Source organism: Orcinus orca, chromosome 3 (assembly GCF_937001465.1).
Source record: "Orcinus orca chromosome 3, mOrcOrc1.1, whole genome shotgun sequence".
In the NCBI taxonomy this organism is placed as follows: domain Eukaryota; kingdom Metazoa; phylum Chordata; class Mammalia; order Artiodactyla; family Delphinidae; genus Orcinus; species Orcinus orca.
Window position 1 is genome coordinate 61,157,318 of NC_064561.1, and position 21,552 is coordinate 61,178,869.

General features: G+C 38.0%; 1 protein-coding gene across 1 annotated transcript; it reads left to right on the forward strand.

Moving 5' to 3' along the window:
• Nucleotides 1-7,916: 7,916 nt before the first annotated feature.
• On the forward strand, nt 7,917-20,179 carry C3H5orf46 (chromosome 3 C5orf46 homolog). Its single transcript, XM_004280380.3, has 4 exons — nt 7,917-8,178; nt 12,553-12,700; nt 15,900-15,958; nt 19,061-20,179. The coding sequence occupies exons 1-3, from the start codon at nt 8,109-8,111 to the stop codon at nt 15,946-15,948; spliced, it is 267 nt and encodes an 88-aa protein (XP_004280428.1). The 5' UTR covers nt 7,917-8,108; the 3' UTR covers nt 15,949-15,958; nt 19,061-20,179.
• Nucleotides 20,180-21,552: the final 1,373 nt, after the last annotated feature.

A 21,552-nucleotide genomic window follows, 5' to 3' on the forward strand; every position in this document is an offset into this window, starting at 1 on the left:
TTAATGACTGCCTAGGGCTGGAGGGGGAAGGATTAGGGAGAGATGAGGAGTGGCTACTAACAGGTATAGGTTTCTTTGGGTGAGCAATGAAACGATAAAATTGGTATGACAACTCCATTAATACACTAAAAAAGACTGAACTGTGCACTTTAAATGGTTGATTTGTATGGTATGTGAAATATATCTCAATAAATCTCTTAAAACAATTAGTGGGGAACAGTTCCCTCCTCTTCTACATGCTGAATGAGTGTTCTGTAGATCCATTATTATTTGTTCCCTGATAGAATTTACTAGTGAAATTATCTTATCCTGGAGTTTCTTCTATTGGAAAGTTTTAAATTACGAATTTCATTCTTTAATAGATATGAAACTCTTCAAATTAGCAATTTATTCGTGAATGACCTTCTTCTGTTTGTGTCAAGGAATGTATCCATTTCATCTAAGTTATATCTATGGGCCTAGAGTCGTTCATATTATTTCTTATTATTTTTATAACTGTACAGTCTATAATGATATCCCCTCTCCAATCCTGATATTGGTAATTGTGTCTTTAATTTCTCTCTCTGTCTCTCTGATTGGCAAGTGTGCCCAGATAGTTATCAATTTTATTGTATTTTTCAAAGGGCCAGATTCTGGTTTTACTGATTTTTCTCTTTCTCAATTTAATTGATTCATGTTCTTATCATTATAGTTATTTCTTCCATTTGAGTTTATCTTGATCTTTTTCTAGTTTCTTAAGGTAGAAGGTGAAGTCATTGATTTTATTCTCTTTTAATATAGGTCTTTAACGCTATAAATTCATTGCTAAGCTCTGCATTATCTGCTCTCATAAATTTTCATATATATATTTTTAAATTTTTATTGGAATATAGTTGATTTACAATGTTTAGTTTCAGGTGTACAGCAAAGTGAATCAGTTATACATATACATATATCCACTCTTTTTTTTTTTTAGATTCTTTTCCCATATAGGCCATTACAGAGTATTGAGTAGAGATCCCTTTGCTATACAGCAGGTTCTTATCAGTTAACTATTTTATATATAGTAGTGTATATATGTCAGTCTCAATCTCCCAATTTATCCCTCCCCCTTTATCCCCTGGTAACCATATGTTTGTTTTCTACATCTGTGACTCCTGTTCTATAAATAAGTTCATTTGTACCCTTTTTTTTTTTAAGATTCCACATATAAGCAATATCATATGATATTTGTCTTTCTCTGTCTGACTTACTTCACTCAGTATGACAATCTCTAAGTCCATCCATGTTGCTGCAAATGGCATTATTTTGTTCTTTTTATGGCTGAGTAATATTCCATTGTATATATGTACCACATGTTCTTTATCCATTCCTCCGTTGATGGACATTTAGCTTGCTTCCATGTCCTGGCTATTGTAAATAGTTTTTTAATCCAATTCAAAATATGTTTCAGTATCCCTTGGGGCATCCTCTTTGATCCATGGATTATTTAAGACTTTTAAAATTTAATTTGCAAATATTTAAGAACTTTTGACATACCTGATTTTTTGATTTCTAGTTTGATTCCATTATAGTAAAAAATATACTTTGTATTATTTCAATTCTGTTAAATGTGTGAGGCTTATTTAATGATCCAATAAAGTCTATCTTGAACAATGTTTCCTTTGCAAACAAAAAAATGTGTATTCCACTGTATGAGGTAGCATATTTTATAATGTAATTTAGGTCAATTTGGTTAATAGTGGTATTCAGGTTTTTGCATCTTTCCTGATTTTCTATCTTGTTCTATCGACCACTGAGAGACTAGTTTTGAAGCCTTTATCTGTAATTGTGGACTTGTTTATTTATACTTTCTTGTCTGTCAGTTTTTGCTACATAGATTTTGAGGCTCAATTGTTAGCTGCATACACATACAAGATTATTTATATTCTTAAGGAATTGATTCCTTTATGATTATGTAATGACTCTGTCTCTGGTAATATTCCTTGATCTGAATACTACATTTTCTGATATTAATATAACCACTCCAGGTTTCTTTTGATTAGCGTTTGATGATATATGTTTTTACATTCACTTATTCTCATTATGTCTTTATATTTAAAGTGAGTTTCTGTATACAGTGTAGTCTGACAATCTCTGTCTTATTTTTATGGGTTTGTACTGTTTACATTTAATATCATTATTAACATGGCTGTGTTAAAATCTACAATGTTGTGAGATGTTTTCTTTTGATCCCACCTATTCGTTCTTTTCCCCTACTTTTTGCCTACTTTTAGATTAAATGAATATTTTTTATGGATCTATTTTTATCTTCATTATTATCATTATTATTATTTTAGCTACATCATCGGGTCTTCGTTGCAGCATGTGGGATCTTCGTTGCGACATGCAGGATCTTTTGTTGCAGCGCGTGGGCTCTTCATTGCAGCCCATGGGCTTCTCTCTAGTTGTGGTGTAAGGGTTTTCTCTTTCTAGTTGTGGTGTGCGGGCTCCAGAGTGTGTGGGTTCTGTAGTTGTAGCACACAAGCTCCAGAGCGCATGGGCTCTGTAGTTTGTGGCACACGGGCTCTCTAGTCGAGGCACGTGGGCTCACTAGTTGTGGTATGCAGGCTTAGTTGCCCCGCAGCATGTGGGATCTCAGTTCCCTGACCAGGGATCGAACCTGGGCCCCCTGCATTGGGAACGTGGAGTCTTACTCACTGGACCACCAGGGAAGTCCCTATCTTCATTATTGACTCAGTAGACATGCCTCCTTTAATTAATCACAGTTTTTCTTCTATTTATAGTTCTCAATTTATAGTTTGACAATTTATAGTTTTCAAATCAATTCTGTATCTACTACCTCATTTGATACAGAAAAACCTTGTGATTTAAGTATTATTATACCCTGATCTGGCAAAGATAAATTATATATGACTGGCATAGAAATTTTTACACTGTGAATTTAGTGCTAAGGTCTTCATAATTTGGGGGAAAGTCACTATTTCCATGTGATTAATTTATGCTTAATTTTTTGTTAACTCCCCATCATTCCATCCCGTGTGCCAAAGGCATGACCAAGTACCTCTTCTGGAATGTTGCCTCCACCCTCGCCCGTAGCTCTAGCTGCTAGAAAAACAAAAGCCACTAGACTCTTAACTAACCTTCCTTGTTTAGACCTAGTCTGTTAGTCTGAGTTTTGGCTCTCATTCCAGTGGAGCTCATAAATCACCTCTGCCACTGACTCCAAACATCCATTTACACATTTAATGAGCATCGATTGAACACTCACTGCATTTATTCATCACACTGTGTACTTGGGAGTCATGGTTGTGGGCGAATGGTATTTGAGGACAAATAAGGCATGGCCCACACTTGAGGAACTTGTAGCTTAATGAAGGTGTCAGAAATAAAACAATAACTTATGATTCAATGCAATACATACTACAATAGAGGTGTGTGCAGTGTGGGCCCACAGCAGAAGTGGTGAATTCTGCCATGGATTAGGTCAGGGATGTGACCATGATGTTTTTCTGAAGGATGTAATATTTGAAGTTGAGTTGGTGTGGGTTGGATAATCCATGCAAAACGAACAGGGTGATAGAATAAGAATCAGTCTGGAGGTATGCCTAGTAAAGTAGGAGGGGAAGTCATGTGCTCAGAGAGTGGTGGGAAGTTATAATGCAAATAGTAACATGTATTAGACCCGCACTGTGCTGAGTTTTTGTAGCATGATCTCATTTATGCTATAAAAATTTTATGAGGCTGCCACTCTTGTTATTTTCATAATGAAGAAGGAGAATTGAAGTTAGAAGAGTATCTCCAACTTGCCAAATCACACTGTAAAGGACTGGTAGGATATTGTACTATATAACAACGAGAATACAAATACTGACCCTTTGTAGTGGACCGGATATAAACAAACAGTGTGAGCATTCCATACATGCCAGGCAAATACTAACCCTGATGAAATCAGAAATGGAATCCAGGCCATCAAACTGTAGACCCTGTGCTCTAAGACTTATTCTATACTACAACTAAGATAAAACTGGAACTATTGATTGAGAGTAAAACATGAAGGGCTTTAGGTATACACAGTAGGGAGACATGGAAATTATTAGAGATGGGAAATGACAGAAGATGTAAACATAATCATGTTTGAGAAAGATTAAATGACAGCAATGTTTAGGAGATGGGGGAGACATACATTAGGAAGACTAGACTACTATTGCAATAGTCAAGACAATGGCCCAAATTATGACACTATGTGGAAATGAAGAGAATTTGATAAAGCTGAAGGCTATTTGAGTGGAGAATTGATAGGACTTTGTGAGCAAATAGGTTCTGTGGTGAAAAGAGAGTTAAAGAACATTTGTACTTCAGGTAATTGGATGGATGGCAATATGCTTATCTAAGATTGGAACAGGGAAACAAGAGCAGGGGAGAAGCTGACTCTGAGCTCTAATACTTAGTGGTTTGTGATTTCTTACTCCCCCCAGTGTTCTCTGTTTCCTCTTCTCCCTTTCTCTCTCTCTATTATCTCTTCCTAGCATGTTCATTAATTAAAACGAATTTCAAGATTCAGTTAGCTCACTTTAATTTTCACTCCTAATATCAAAACTCAGGAATTTGAGGGGTCATTCTTAGAAATATGCTCACTCTTCCATGCCTCTGTGCCTTTGCAGATGCCATTCCTCCCACCAAGGAGTCTTCTCCATACCTTGCTTGCATAGTGAACACCTACAAACCCACTTTTCCAGGCTCCAAACAAATGATACCCGCATGATTTCCTCCCCACGCAATGTTCCCACTCCCTGATAGTCTTCCATAGGAATCAGTTCATACCTCCATCAGCGTTTCTCATATTTATATTGCAGTTGTTTGGTTACTTGTTCACCTCCTCAACAAAGGCGAGGTCAGGGACTGGTGTTTTGCATTTTTTTTGGTCCCTGGTGCCTAGCAGAGCACCTGGCAAACGATGAAAGCTCAAGATGTGTCCACTGAATAAGAAATTAATGAATTGATGGGTGGCATGACGATTGAATAAGTTATAATGTATGTGTAGAAAGGTGATTAGGGTGACAAAGCATATGGATACCATGGGAATGGGAGCTCTTCCTGCAGCCACGTGCATCCCTTCCAGAGCTGGTCTGAAACTTTAGGTACAGTGAACCAAGGACAAGAGAGGGGCTAATGATTTTCTTATGAGGAATACAGGTGTGAAATATGCCCCAGATGTGATATTAAAGAGGAACTGGGACTTTTCAGTAACTTCCACTTTCCATATATGATTTTAACTTCTCACATACTACCTTTTAATCAGTTCTTTGATTCCCCCCCCCAGTCCTGTCCTTAATTCTCTGATCTGAGGTTCAAAGTAAGAAAACACTGATGAGGGCCTCTCCAGGAAGGGTTGCCAGATTCAGCAAACAAAACTACAGGATGCCCAGTTAAATTTAAATTTCAGCTAACCAACAAAATTTCTTTCTTTCTTTTTTTTTTGTGTGTGTGTGGTACGCGGGCCTCTCACTGTTGTGGCCTCTCCCGTTGCGGAGCACAGGCTCCGGACGCGCAGGCTCAGCGGCCACGGCTCACAGGCCCAGCCACTCCACGGTATGTGGGATCTTCCCGGACCGGGGCACAAACCCGTGTCCCCTGCATCGGCAGGCAGACTCTCAACCACTGAGCCACCAGGGGAGCCCCAAAATTTCTTTTAGTAAAGTATGTCCTGTGAAATGTTTGGGACATACTTATACTTAAAAAATTACTCACTGATTATCTGAAATTCAAATTTCATGATGCATCCTGTATTTAATTCTGTAGCCTTAGCTCCAGTTCACTTTCTGCCAAGGATCGAGAACACGCTCTGTACCCTGCACCTTTGATAGATCAACCTGAGCTCAAACACAGGTGAATGATGCAGGTCAATGGGAAATCTAGAGACGAATGGGGAAAACAGACCAGATACAGATGGATCTGTGCACAGACAGGCCGGTGACTGCAGGGTTCATGGCGTGACCCCGGCTTTCCGCCAGTTACAGCACTGAGCACATGCCGGTGCAAATAAGTTAATAGTTAAGAGTACAGACTTTGACAGGGAACCTTACTCAATACTCTTTAATGACCTATATGGGAAAAGAATCTAAAAAAGAGTCGATATATATATTATGTATAACTGATTCACTTTCCTGTACAGCAGAAACTAATACAACATTGTAAATCAACTATACTCCAATAAAAATTAATTTAAAAAAAATAGCACAAACTCTGAAGTCACATGTCCTTGAGTTCAATTCCTTGTTCTGGCTCATACATGATTTGTAACACTAGGCAAATTATTTAACTTCTCCAAGCTTGAATTTCCTTATATAAAAGTAGGATAATAATGGCAGCCTCTCAATAGCTTTGTTGACATATTTCATCTAGTTTGATTCTTGGTCAGAGTTAACAACATTAGCCTACTACTATTACTATTACTACTATTATTATTATTATTATTATCATCATCCCTAATGCTGCTTGCATGACTCTCACTCCCTCCTCTGGGACGATCCAAGGTAGAACAGGATAGAACAGGATAGGGTAGGATAGGATAGGATAGAATAGAATAGAAAAGCAAGTTTACCATTTAATTTTTGCCTAGTATATACAAGATACTGTGTTGTTTGCATGTGTTTTTCATCAGTCCTCATAACAGCCCTGAGAGATAGCATTACTCCTATTTTGTAGACATTGGATCCAAGGCATAAAGAAATTAGGAACTATTTCTAAGATCACATAGAGACACAACTTGTAAGTGGCAATCTGAAACTTAAACTCAGGTGTCTGATCCCAAAGTTCAACCACTAACACACACGTCAAGAACTGGCTATGAGATTTCCAAATCAGACTACAAGCATTTCCTACCTGAAGAAAGAACTCTGATGACTTTCAGTTACACATGGAAATGTTCATTGGAATTACAGCATGCCATATTCCTTTTATTTTCATATCCTCTTGCCAAACTAGAATGGCATTCTGAAATAAGGTACTCATTTCCTCTTCCTAGCTTGGGTAAAACTGTCTTTCATAATCCCAGTTTCTCCTCTACCTAAAGTCAAATTCATTTGCATATGTCAATGGAGGGTAAGTCACAAGTTCTTGACTGCTTTTGATATGGTACACATTAAAGGTTCTCTACATTTTATCAGGCATTTTATCTGCTATCTCCTAGGTCCTTAAGATAGTGCAGATGACTAGGTGGGAAATTATGTTTCAGTTTTACAGATGAGGAATCTGAGACTTAGAGTGGTCTCAGCCATTTGCCAGAGTTACAAAGATAATAACTGATAGAACTATTACATGAGTCCATGCTTCTCTTCTGAAAATTATTTATTAACTCATTTATTCAGTACATATTGATGGGTATCTTTTATATGTAAGGCACTATCCTAGAAACCGGAGCTATCTCAGTTCTGCCCTTAACATATCTATAGGCTAAAGGAGAAGAGAGCTATTAAAGTACTTAGTTCCCAGACAACTGGTCAAGGGCAATATGGCAGGTGATGGCAGGTGATGGAGCGACCATCTGGAGAAGGGTGGAAGGGCCATGATGGAGATTTTGCAGAGAAGGGGGCATTTGAACCTGAGCCTGAGTAATAAGTAGGAATGTGTCAAGGAGAGATAATAGGGAAGCTATCCCAGGAAAAATAAAGGGCCTGAGCAACGGCATGGGAGTGTGAATGGACATGCCCAGGTGGAGACAAGACACTAGCTCAGAGCATGGGAAGGAAGCAGAGCGCACAGGGAGACAAGGAGACACGCCTCACCAACTGTTGTTGCTTGCTCCTTGGCACTGAAAAGCAGTTCTGCCTGATCCCCATCTAATGTCAATGCTGGCAGTGCAACTAACTCCAAAAGAATGATTCCGGTGCCATTTATAGACACACATTAGAAAAACCAAGAGGGTTTTTCTTTCCCTATCTGTAAAACCCTTAGTTTGAAAGCTAGGGCAGGGCTCATCAGTAGAGATCCAAAAGCAAGCTGTGTCTATCTTACGCAACAACCTGAATTCCATAGCAGATGATGTCACCTATAAATGCCCTATAAATGGAGCAAGGCTTCAGGTGCATCTGAACAATTTAACTGCATCGATACCCACTGCTACAAACATGGCTGTCTCAGTGCTACAGCTGACAGTTGTCTGGGGACTGCTTGTCTTAATCCTGACTTGCCAAGCCGGTAAGTACCTGCAATCACAGCTCACGCATTGTGCAGTAGTTAGCCATGACTGGAGGAAGTCAGTGGCGCAGATCCAGAACATAAAGGGGAGAGAAGGGAACTTTGGGCACTGCAGAAAGAGCACTGGACTGGGAGACAAGAGACAGATCTTCTAATAAAAAGAAAGTAGGACTTTTATTCAAATGTGCTTAGGTTACAGTCTCTATCAGTGAATGTACGACGTTTAGAATGACTTTTTTTCTTATATCTTCATGTGATATAGTGACACTATTATAATTTCCTTGAGAGCTGGGGGTGTTTATTTTTTAATGATTATAACTAATAATATTCAAAGGCGAAGAGTCTGGAATAAGACTCCTAGGCCTCGCTCTACCACTAGTCAGAAATGTAACTTCAGGCATGCTCGTTAACCTCTAAGGGCTTCACACTTAAAAGGGAATATCAGTAGTTAACTTTCTCATTTAGCTGTCATGAAAATTAAATAAAAGAGACAAAACATATTGGAAAAGTATCTGGTCCATCATGAACACCCAATAAATATTAACTGTTATTTTTATCATGTATCATCTCACTTGATTCTCATAATCTTTTTAAGTAAACGTGCACAGTTTTATCATTTCCCTTTTTGCAGGTAAATAAACTGAGCTTGCAGAGGGAAAGTTACTTGAGCATAGACACAGGTAGAAGTGGCACACTTGGGATTGAAACCCAAGTCTTTCGATTCTTTCTATTATAAAGCATCTACTTCTTTCAAGTCTGTTCCAAGCACATAGAGGACCAAAAGGCAGCATGCAGAATTCTCACTAATTAATTTTTGGTCTACAGAAGGCAGTGAGCTCTTAACCTATCTCTGATCAGAATGATAGGTCAGAAAACACAGACAGTACAAATAGTAACAGAGCTTTCTGAGCTCTTCTACATGTAACTTGGCAGAACTCGCACCCTCCATCACCCACTGTCCACTGGCACAACCCACAGGCAGACACTCCAACAAAGCTACAGCAGGGATGGGCTCAGAGACTACTGTGTCCATCTACCCCTATAGTAATCACCGTGGTAAAGTAAAAAGTGAGATTTATATCTTAGAGACCAGTCCCAAGTCTGTCTCTCATGAACTCTGAAACTGGTTAAAATCAGTTCACTGCTTTGAACCTCAGTTTCCTCATCTGTAAAATGGGATAATTACCAACTGCACCAGGTGAAATGAGCATGCTTTTGTAGTCACTTTGTAAACTATAAAATCTGTATAAATATCAGCATTACTGTATTTTTTCAGAACTTTATGATTATATTGACTAAGAAAATCAGGTAGTTAATGTAAATAAAGGCTACCCCATATTATAACTGAAAGGAGAAAATATTCAAATGTTGGCTTTGATAATTTGTTTCTGGTATGTCAAATGTCTTCATTTTTATTATTTTTCAGCATTTTCAAAGTTCTTAATATTTTAGCAGCATTTTAAAATTTTCGTATCTTTAAGCACTAGCGGAGAAAGCTACTATGAATCATTCTGTTGCTACTGTTATTAACAATAGTAATAATCATACAGTGAGCATTTATTGTGGGCTCACCTTAGACCTGGTACTGCAATAAGTGATTATATAATATAGATATGCATATATATACATACATATCTATGATATACATCACAGATAAATAAAGTATCTTTCCATTTTGACAATAAGAAACTGAGAGAGTAATTAAATATTGTTTACACGGTTACATGGTGAACTTTTTGCTGAAGACAGAATCAAACTCAGGTATATAGGACTCCAAAACATCACCCACCATACTCTCATACCTCTCATCACATATGCAATCCAAAGGCTGGAGCCAAGGATTTGATCTTCACACACACTGCAATCCAGGGCTCCTTGCATTTTGAAAAGTTAGCATTTAGCATCATATTAAAATAAAATGTTAAAGTAAAAATAATAAAATTAAATTGTTATGCAAGTAGGCAGATAGGAACACAGAAAAAAAAAGAACTCACTTTTCATGCAAGGAATTTCTGGTTCGCAGCTGGTAAATGTCTCCAGGGGACAGTTGCTTGAAGGCAGTATTATATCATATAGGGAACATGCTCTGTGAAATTAAAAAAAAATAAAAGTTCAAACCCTGGCTCACCCACTTTCTATATGTGTGACTTTAGGAATTTCTCTGAGCATCTGTTTTCTCTCCTGTAATCCTATCACTGAACTGAATAAGGATTAGGCATGTGATGAAAGCACATCCTAGTACCTGAGCATCACAAATATACCTTCTCTTTCCTTCCACTTCATGTAATGAAAACAAAGCAATTCTGGTCACCGTGGTTGCCCTGTGCTTTATGTAAGGGTCATGTCCATATATGTCCATTTTTGCCTTAACTCTTAGCACCATATGATATGTACATAATAGTAGGCTCAAAAACACTGGTTGATGAAAAAAACCAACAGCTGAATAAATGAATACTTGGTGGTTAGTATACTGATCTTGGTTATAGGTCCCAGACTGGTAGTGCTCCTATTGAATCTTTTGCAGTGGCATAGTAAACAATAAATGTTTGCAGAATTGAAAGCCATATTTTTTAGTAAGACTTTCTATTTTAGGATATAATATAAATGCAACTCTTCTCACTAATTTGACAGCCTCCACACCAAAAGCTAGTTACATCTCCTTCATTCAGAGTAATGGGGTACATTGTACAGAAGTTGGGACTTCTTGAGTCAAAATTTGTGGTGGGGCGCTTCCCTGGTGGTGCAGTGGTTGAGAATCTGCCTGCCAATGCAAAGGACATGGGTTCGAGCCCTGGTCTGGGAAGATCCCACATGCCGCGGAGCAACTAGGCCCGTGAGCCACAACTAATGAGCCTGCGCTTCTGAAGTCTGTGCTCCGCAACAAGAGAGGCCGCGACAGTGAGAGGCCCGCGCACCGCGATGAAGAGTGGCCCCCGCTCGCCGCAACTAGAGAAAGCCCACGCACAGAAACGAAGACCCAACACAGCCAAAAATAAATGAATAAATTAATTAATTTAATTAAATTAAAAAAAACATTTGTGGTGGGATTGACAGATAAAATACAGGGCACCCAGTTAAAGTTGAATTTCAGATAAACAATAATTTTTTCATTTAATTATGCACTAAATATTTCATGGGTCATTCTTACACTAAAAAAGTATTGTTATTTATCTGAAATTCAACTTTAACTGGGCATCCTGTAATTTTATTTACCAAATCTGCCAACACTACTTGTGAGGCTACAGTAAAACTAAAAGATAAAGGTCTTACTTCATCCTGGCACCAGGGTGGAAAGGGGAGGCTGTTCGTATCTTTAATTGCCGCTCTTGCATTGCTTTTAATCTCCCAAACCACTTAGACCACTAAGCAAAGCCAAACCCCCCGCCATGTCACCAACTTCACTCTGGACCTTTGGCCTCATTCCAAAAGGCATTTGACTAAATATCAAAAGTAAGAGACCTGCAGTTACAGTACCATCTTCTCTTGCTATTTGTAAGATCTTCTGCAGGTCACTTAATGTTCTCAGTTTCTGAGTCCAGTGAGCTCTGCATACTCCACAAGATTGGTCAAGCTTAAACTTACACAGTAGATGTAAAATCATTATTTACAGAACTATCACATGCTGTACAAGTGATAGAATTTCTCCTCGTCATCGTTATTATACTACTTTCAACCTTATAACACACTTGTAGTTAGATCATACCTTTTCTGTCAAAGACTATGCAGTTCATCACAGAGTGCTTAAGAACCCGGATTTTAATACCAGGCAAACATGGGATTGAATTCTGATTCTGCCACTTACCGTCTCTGTGACTTTGATCCGCTTCTAAACCTCTCTCAACTTCCATTTCTTTACCTTTAACTTCGGATAATAACTTTGCCTCCCTCATAGTGTTGCTGTGAGAATAAAATGAGATAATGCACGTAGATTGCCTGTCATAGGTATGTGCTCAGAAAACACTACCTATTATTATATCATCCTCCTTATTATCATTTCCATAGGTCCAGGGATTACATGAGAAAAATACATTAAAACCAAGCAATCTGCATTTCAGTCCCAGCCCTGGCATTTACTAGCTGCTTTAACTCTGAACAAGTTACTTAACCTCCGTGAGCTTCAGTTTTCTCATCTGGAAAGAGAACCAATGTCTGCCTAAGCATCAATATCTGTTGCTCTGTTTGGTTTCAGGAATAAGTGACATAACGCACGTGAAGACAATAACCAGGCAGGCACTAGATATGCAATAAATGTAACTATATGAGGCTATATAATTAGTGAGAGGGGGTATAAAGAGCTCTAGGGTTCCCTACAATGAAAGAAACTTCCCTTTCTTCTTGCTGAGAATCACCCTGAGATTCCATTCTGTTTTTCAGATAACAAACCAGAGAGCAAGTCAGATGACAAGCCAGATGACTCGGGCAAAACCCTAGAACCAGCCTTTCCAAATTTCCTAAGCCTCTTGGGCTCGGAGATCATTGAGAATACGGTGGAGTTCATCATCTGCTCCATGATGAAGAGCAAGTAAGCACTGAGACAAACCTTGCTTTTGTCCAGTTCGCCGTTAGTAATGACCGCATTGCATTAAAATGAATGAGAAACAAAATTGCATGCATGCCAATGTATTGTTTTAATTGAAACTTGTTGCCTACCTTAAGATATATTTGCATCTGCATGAATTTCCCTGAACTCTTTTGGGGTGAACACGTTCCCAAGGAATTTATGGAACAAGGGGTTCCATCAAATATTTTTTATTTCAGGACCGAGTAGGGAGGAAGAAGGCCACCGGACTGAGGGACGGAAAGCCATGTTCTGGTCTTGACACAGGTGTTATTTACTGGGTGATCTGGAGTTAGGCTTTCCCTCCCTGAGTGCCTCAGTTTGCTAATCTGTAAAGTTAAAGGAATAAAGGACCCACCCAGTGCAGACACAGTAATTTGCTGATGAAGGTGGTGGGTAGAGGTGTGCTCATCAGTGAGAGGTATGGTGAGTCCCGTCTTTATTTCTGGTTTGAGTAATTCAAGAGGGTTAGCAGACACAGTAGCTAATCTCTCCTCAGAGGCAATCTGAAGAACCTCTCTTATGAGGGTTTGTTTTGATCACGAGAGATTGCCTTGATGGCAAATTCCACAACCCAGACTCTTCCCATTATTTTCAACCTGCTTCCAAGCTCCTGTGCCCAACTCCTAATACATCCTACCCAAGTTTACATAGCTCTGATTTTTACATCTACTTTACCCTTTCTTCATTCTTCCGACATTAATCTCCCCAAGTTCAGCTCTCCAGGGTCTATTTCGTTCTTTTGAATTTCTAGGTGCTTTCAATCTCCACCTCTCTGAGGCTCTGCTCTCTAATTCTCTCCTTCACAGCCCCCTAAGCAGAGTTTGACAAAGTGCAGTCTATTACCTGCTTCAGAATCGCCTGGAGAACTTATCCAAAAGGCAGGTCCCTTCATCCCATCTTGCACTTTCCTGGGGCAAGGCTATATAACAAGCCTTTATAGCAAGCTTTGTAACAAGCGTTTTAACAAGCTTTCAGGTGATTCTTATATACAACAAATTGTGAGAGCCCTTGATTGGATGCTCTGGGCTACACGGCTGAGCCTTAAAGGTCCACACAGCCTTTAAATTTGTATTCATCTTTTGTGTAGATGTGAATCTTTGTATTTTTCTAGGGAAAGTGCTCTGACTTTATAAGATTCTCAAAAAGGTCTATTACCAGTAACAGGTTAAGAGCCACTTCTATATAGAAGTGATCAGGGGCCATTTTGTATCCCTTGATCTGCTTAAATCCATATATTACTATCATGTGAATGGGCATAATTCTGCATACAATCATCATGAACAAACTGTTAAAACACAGATGTTTATTTTGTGTTTTTATTTTTCATATTGTGGTTGCTTTTGCAACTGTTGAGTTCCCATGACTGTTAGTGTAAACAAGGGAAAAACTGAATAACATCTATTATGTACAAAGTAGAGTTTAGACTCCAGTTGAATTCATATTGTTATAAATCACAACAATAGCAAGGCCAAGAATTAGAATCATAATTCTTTTTATTCCTTCCCTGGGGAATCCCCTAGACATAAGATAGCCCTTGTCTTCTCTGTTAACTCTGAACGTTGACCATCTGAAATGCTAAAGAATTGTTAGCTCTGGGTTCAGAAACGGCACATCTTCTACCATTTTCTTTTTCCCTCATTTTATTCTGGGTATATGATATTCTTTCTGTTCTTGGAACTTACAACTGTCTCAGGCTCTCTGCTCGTCCTTTAATTTCTGCCTAAAATGCTCTTTTTCCTCTCCTAGCTAGTGCTTTGTCTTGCCTCGCATCTAAAAGTCACCTCCTCCGAAAACGATGCTATAACCACTCTTATTAATACAACTTCTTTTATTCCCTGGTTATTCTCTATCACTATACCTTGTCATTATGTCATTATAACATATCACCATCTCACATGATTAATTTATTTTTAATCATGTAACTATATGAAAGTAGAGATCAGATCTCTCTAGCTCATTGCTATAGCACAGTACCCTGTAAGTCATATCGGGCACTTAGTAAATAATTGTTGAATTAACTAAATAAGGAAAGGAATCTTAGAGATCAGATCTAAAGCTCACATACCCCTATTTGACTGAGACATTTTGAGGGATCTTTGTTGAAAGATACAGCAGTCCTTGCTCAAGGGAACAAATCTAACTGTCCTCACTCTGTCCAAGAAAAGACCATAAATATAACAGGGAATGGGAAATGGGAAGAGACCAGCAAGAAGTATTCCTAAGAACTTAATACATGCTTAGGAAAGTAGGGGCAGGAATTGTGAAGGAAAAACGTCTAGACTTTAAGCCCCTTCTCCTCAAAGAATTTGCCGTCCTTATTGTATAAGATGGCATGAGCAAATACAATGATAACTAAAATGCTGAATAAGGTAAATGTCAGCCAAACATCACAGTTAATGTCTAAGGAAAGGAGCTGTCACTGGGGCCAGGATGCTTAGGGGAGAGTTTCTGGCAAAGGTAAGAAGAAATTTGGGTCATAAAAGACTCAATGAGATTTCATTAGAAAGAGAAAATTACAAAAATATGGAACTTCATAAAGATAGAAAATTTGCTTTATTTAGTCCTATGTACCCAATGCCTAAATACTGTGTCAAGCACATAATAAATGCTGGACCATAATTTACTCATCTCTTACCTTCTCAGCAGCTACCGCACACCCAATCCTTAAACAGTGGAATGGCCTCTGGTATTAATTCATGCTTCTGGAGACCTAAGTTTTAGACTTTGCTTTGCAATTTACCAGCCATGTGACTTGGACAGGTTTTTAATCTCTTTGAGCTTCAGAGGTTTTTTTCATATGTAAAATGATTAAAATTCATTCATGTATCCATTCAACAAATATTTATTAATTCATACTATATGGTAGGCACTGTTCTAGGTGCTGGGGATATATTATGAAACAAATATATCAAAATATCTGTCTTTATAGAGTTTATATAGGAATAGGCATCGAACTAATAGATTTGTTGGCAGATTTAAAGAGATAATTATGTATAATGGCTTGTCAAATTTGAACTATTATGGAAATCTTAGACCTTACTACTTTATGACATAGGAAAACTTGAAGTATTGCTCAAATATTATAAGATACCTTAGTGATGATTCTAACATTCCTGATCAGTCTAAATCATAATTCATTTTTTCCTCTTTTTTTTTTAAGAGGATATATGAAATGTGATGAGGAAAAAGAAGAAGATTCATCAGAGTGACTTCAACCAGGTGATTTTAACCTAAAAACTTACAACCAAAAAATAGTATATTGAACAAAGGAAAAAGGGTCTGTCTGATTTACTTAATAAATTTGGGAACCCACATTTACCCATAAGCAGAAAAGGGGTATTTTGTGTGTGTGTTTTTGCTTTATTCTTGTAGTCGTTTTTTTAAAATTGATTTTAAGTAGATGTATTTTTATCATCTCAAAGTCACTGACTTAATAAGATTCTCTTAAGAGAAGAGGCACAGTTGTGGGGTGAAACAAGTAAGCACTGGAAGTGAGGAGATCTGGTCCTGTCACAACTCTGCTTGGGACTTGACTTGTGCAGGCTCCGCCCATGAAAGGAGGGGCTATATGCACTAAACTCTAAAGACCCAGGTAAACAGGCCATTAGTTACTCATGAGAAGCGTGAGATTTACTGAACCTAACTCCAGGAGAAAGGACTAGTAAGCTCTCTAATCCTGCAGTTAGATTTATGTGCAAACAGTCTGGTTTGAGTCCTCAGAGATACCTGCTGTTTCCTTATCCAGTTCTCTCCTGAGAATGGGTATTGAAATATAAATACAGAAATGTCAGACTTGAGAAAGTAATTCTATAAGTAACTAGCATGAACTTAGTACTTCTGTTTCAGGCAGTAAATTAATGCTGTATATGTAGTACCTAATTTAATTCTATCTAACATTCCCTACGAAAAATATGTATTGCTATTCTTAAATTTTATAAATAATGAAACCAAGTCTCAGGGAGCTTAATTAATGTGGCCAAGTTAATAAGGGAGGAGGGGTGGATCTGAATTCAAACAGCCTGATTCCAGTCTGTGCTCTATCACTCAGCAATAGAGCTACTGAACAGCGAATAGTGTAGGAAGAGGCAGTAGAGAATAGTGATTAAGCTGTGTGATCTTAGACATACCTCAAGGTGCCCATAGAAATAAAACCCTACTCCTTTGGTTAGTTGAATTACCTTATATGCATCTCCAGGAATTATGGCCTTTCCCAACTTTTTCCCTACTGGCTTCATTTCATAACAAGGGAGTGATTGGCGTGAGCTTAGAAAGCTATTATCATATTACCCTGGAACTTAGCCCACCCTTTTCCTTAAGCTTCTAAGGAGGGAAATCAGACTTGCACATTGGAATCAAGATGTGCTCAATGCAGACACACCTGAATCTCACCCCAAAGAGAGCTAAGCTTCTAAAAACACTCACTTATGTTTGCATCTTCCCATTCCCGTCTTCTCAGGGAACAGCCTACCTCTTGTTGCAGGTATCCTAACCCTTTGCCTTCATTCAGGCTCATTGGTGCTCACACCCTGAATCTTTGGAGTGCCATCCTAGAGGCTCAATGTATGAGACAGTCCAATAAGCAAGTCAACATGAAATTTTAGAAAGAGCAAAAGCCATAGAGAAGATGTAAGTTCAGCTTCTATCTTGGCCTCTTATTGGTTGTGTGACCATGGGGAGGTCAGTTGGTCTCCATGAGTCTCACTTTACTCCTTATTAATACTTAAAACATTTGGAACTTAATTGTTCCAGACCTTAATGTCGGAAATTTTTTAACTGCATATAAAAAATCTTTGAGTGGATTCACAAACCAACTGTAGATGCCCTAATGCGCAGAGAGGAATGGCTCTGTCTAGGGATATAAACCAAATGGACTAGAGAGAAAGAAGCTTCTAAGGCAGAGATTAAATTTTGGGTGGTTTGATCAAGGCTGTCTCTCCAAACTCCAGTGACTGTTCATTTAATAAATAGTTTTAAAAGTTGCACTTGTATGATAAGTGTCTCATCAAATCAAAAGCAAATCATGACTTTAGAATGAGTGATTCACAGCAATGCCTATTTCTCCAGTATAGAAAATCTGGCCAAAGTTTTAGGTATTTCCTAAAGTAAGATAGGTAGATATATAGATATCCCGTTTTTCTCCTACGACATATGCCTCTATCTTACATAGTCCTTTAATGCTTATTTAACCCACGCCTACTATGTGTCAGATTCTGCCAATGCTACCAAGATGAGTAACACTGTCTCATCATTAACAAGTTTATGGTTTGGACTATCACCTAGCACAGTACACCCCAGGATTGTGCAGGAAAACAATGAAGTTCTATGTACAAGTGCCGTGGACATGCCTTGGAGGAAAGGGTGGGCATTAAGAGGGCTTCACAAAGAAGGTGAATTTCCGCATGCAATCTCAGATGATGAGCAGAAAAGGGCAAGTTCTCAAAAACTAATCATCCAATAATTGGACACCTAATTAATCTGAGATTCTCCCAACCTCAGCTCAATCACATTGACATGATTTCCTTATGTTAATAATTTTACAATCTTAACTCCTAATGTCCTGCATCACTTGAAATCATGGGGATTCAAGTCTCCCAGTGTCTTAAGTCATTTGACATTTTAAAGTATAAATTACCTTTCTTGTGTTAAAATAAGAATCCAATGAACCTCACCAAGATTATGAAACAAGTAAAAGATGGGAAGCACTTTGTGAATTCTTAATATCTATGTACATTTTTTAAATTAAGAACATAATATACTTGGACACACTCGATGACATGTTTCGACCTGCTGAGTCAGAACTTCCTAGTGAGGGAGCTAGGAATAAATAAATTTAATAGGAAATCCTCAAGTAACTAATGAGTAAAATTGCAGATGGGCATGACATCATTCAATATCCACCCCATGAAGTCTGATGGGAAATATTTCTTTTAGAATTTAGAGCAAGAAAAAAAATTTCCTTCCCTCAGTACTGCTTCCTCATTTCTGGTTATAAGATTTATGTAGCTTGGTTTATTTCATTTATTTACTTTTCCTGTCTATCCAGAAACTCAAAGAGAAACTGATGACTCAATTTACTCCAGTAAACATATGTGCATTCTCCCTTCATCCCTGTTGTTGATTCTTGCCTTTTCATTTTTGTTGTTGTTGCTTGTTTCTTCAAATATATATTATAGTTGATTTCATTATAAATCATCTCAAGTTCTAAAGGGCAGAGATGTAAAAATGTTAAAGAAAAGATTAAAATATCTTTGTATTTTTCTTAAGTCTTTAAGCCCGCTTTAGCTGGTAATTGTTTCCCTGTCTCTGGTTTATATTTCTAAGGACACCTGCATGGCTCCAGAATAAGCCAAGGGCACCTGAATCCTGCTTTTCCAGTTTTCTGTTTCACAAGTCCTCCAGGACAGAGGCCTCAATGCAGCTTCCAGCAAGTTCTCAGGATTCAGGTCCTGGCTTCAACCAAAGACAGCTTCTTTTGAACATCCTGACTTTGCATTTTTGCTTCTAGAAGTCAAAATAATTGTGTCCTCTTTGGGGACACATATCCTACTTCATTAAGATTTTTGTTGGTGGAAGTAATTTTTCCTGAAGCATGTTTAAAGTTTTTAATTGATGCAAAAAATATGAAATATATAAAAATTATTATTATCCAGAATAACTGAAGAACATTTCAAATTAAGAAAACTAAATTTCAGCTAACATCAGGCCAAAGTCACAGAACCAGTAAACAACAGAAAGATTTGAACCTGACTCCAAAGAAAAAACCCTTAACCCCTAAAAATGCATGAGGTGAATTTCAGAGTTAAAAGTTTCATAAACCCTTTTAGGAGAAGTTTTTCAAAAAATCTGAGCCTACACTCCTGGGCTAGTAATCTAAAAACTGACCTTTAAAAAAAAATTAACAAGGTTATTGCTGTTCCACAGTTTTTATTACTCTCATAGAATAGCAAAGTGCCCTTGAAGACATTTGAAACTGGTGGATGGAAGAGTCCTTGACAAGTCTAGTGCAGTTCTTTCATTTCTTCTACCACTTGTTACACAGATGTAGGTTCTCAGTGGCAATTGGTGTGGTTCTTGCCCACTTGTTCATAAAGGATTGAACCATTGTCAAACCTGACCCAACTGAGCCAAGAAAATTCTCCCAGAATTATTTAATATGGACATAAGACAAGACTGAAATCATAAAGCACAATGACAATTATGGCAGCACTCTAGTCTAGATGGGAGGGAAGCTCAAGAGGGAGGGGATATGGGGATATATGTATACTTATAGCTAATACACTTTGTTGTACAACAGAAACTAACACAACATTGTAAAGTAATTACACTAAAATAAAGATATTAAAAAAAAAAATCTATGTGCTTCTGTCCTGGATTCCTGTTCTCCCAAGCACTTTGACTCTGAAAGCAACTCCAGTGTATTTTCAATAAACCTTTTTTTTTTAACATCTTTATCAGAGTATAATTGCTGTACAGTGGTGTGTTAGTTTCTGCTTTATAACAAAGTGAATCAGCTGTACATATACATATAACACCATATCTCCTCCCTCTTGCGTCTCCCTCCCACCGACCCTATCCCACCCCTCTAGGTGGTCTCAAAGCACCGAGCTGATCTCCCTGTGCTACACGGTTGCTTCCCACTAGCTAACTATTTTACATTTGGTAGTGTATATATGGCCATGCCACTCTCTCACTTCATCCCAGCTTACACTTCCCTCTTCCTGTGTCCTCAAGTCCATTCTCTACGTCTGCATCTTTAGTCTTTATTCCTGACCTGCCCCTAGGTTATTCAGAACCTTTTTTTTTTTTTTTTAAGATTCCATATATATGTGTACGGTATTTCTTTTACTCTTTCTGACTTTCTTCACTCTGTATGACACACTCTAGGTCCATCCACTTCACTACAAATAACTCAATTTCGTTTCTTTTGATGGCTGAGTAATATTCCATTGTATACATGTGCCACATCTTCCTTACCCATTCATCTGTCGATGGACACTTAGGTTGCTTCCACGTCCTGGCTATTGTAAATAGAGCTGCAATGAACATTGTGGTACATGACTCTTTTTGAATTATGGTTTTCTCGGGGTATATGCCCAGTAGGCAATTGTTGAGTCGTATGGTAGTTCTACTTTTAGTTTTTTAAGGAACCTCCATACTGTTCTCCATAGTGGCTGTATAAATTTACATTCCACCTACAATGCAAGAGGGTTCCCTTTTCTCCACACCCTCTCCAGCATTTATTGTTTGCAGATTTTTTGATGATGGCCATTCTGACTGGTGTGAGGTGATAGCTCATTGTAGTTTTGATTTGCATTTCTCTAATGATTAGTGATGTTGAGCATCCTTTCATGTGTTTGTTTGCAATCTGTATATCTTCTTTGGAGAAATGTCTATTTAGGTCTTCTGCCCATATTTGGATTGGGTTATTTGTTTTTTTGATATTGAGCTGCATGAGCTGCTTGTATATTTTGGAGATTAATCCTTTGTCAGTTGCTTCATTTGCAAATATATTCTTCCATTCTGAGGGTTGTCTTTTTGTCTTGCTTATGGTTTCCTTTGCTGTGCAAAAGCTTTTAAGTTTCATTAGGTCCCATTTGTTTATTTTTGTTTTTATTTCCATTTCTCCAGGAGGTGGGTCAAAAAGGATCTTGCTGTGATTTATGTCATAGAGTGTTCTGCCTATGTTATCCCCTAAGAGTTTTAGAGTGTCTGGCTTTATATTTAGGTCTTTAATCCATTTTGAGTTTATTTTTGTGTATGGTGTTAGGGAGTGTTCTAATTTCACTCTTTTACCTGTAGCTGTCCAGTGTTCC

Excerpts from the sequence above, each read along its gene's own strand:
- C3H5orf46 (XM_004280380.3), top strand. The coding sequence starts at position 8,109 with ATGGCTGTCTCAGTGCTACAGCTGACAGTTGTCTGGGGACTGCTTGTC. Across the intron at positions 8,179-12,552 it reads AATCCTGACTTGCCAAGCCG|ATAACAAACCAGAGAGCAAG; the intron begins GTAAGTACCTGC and ends TCTGTTTTTCAG. Across the intron at positions 12,701-15,899 it reads TGCTCCATGATGAAGAGCAA|AGGATATATGAAATGTGATG; the intron begins GTAAGCACTGAG and ends TTTTTTTTTAAG.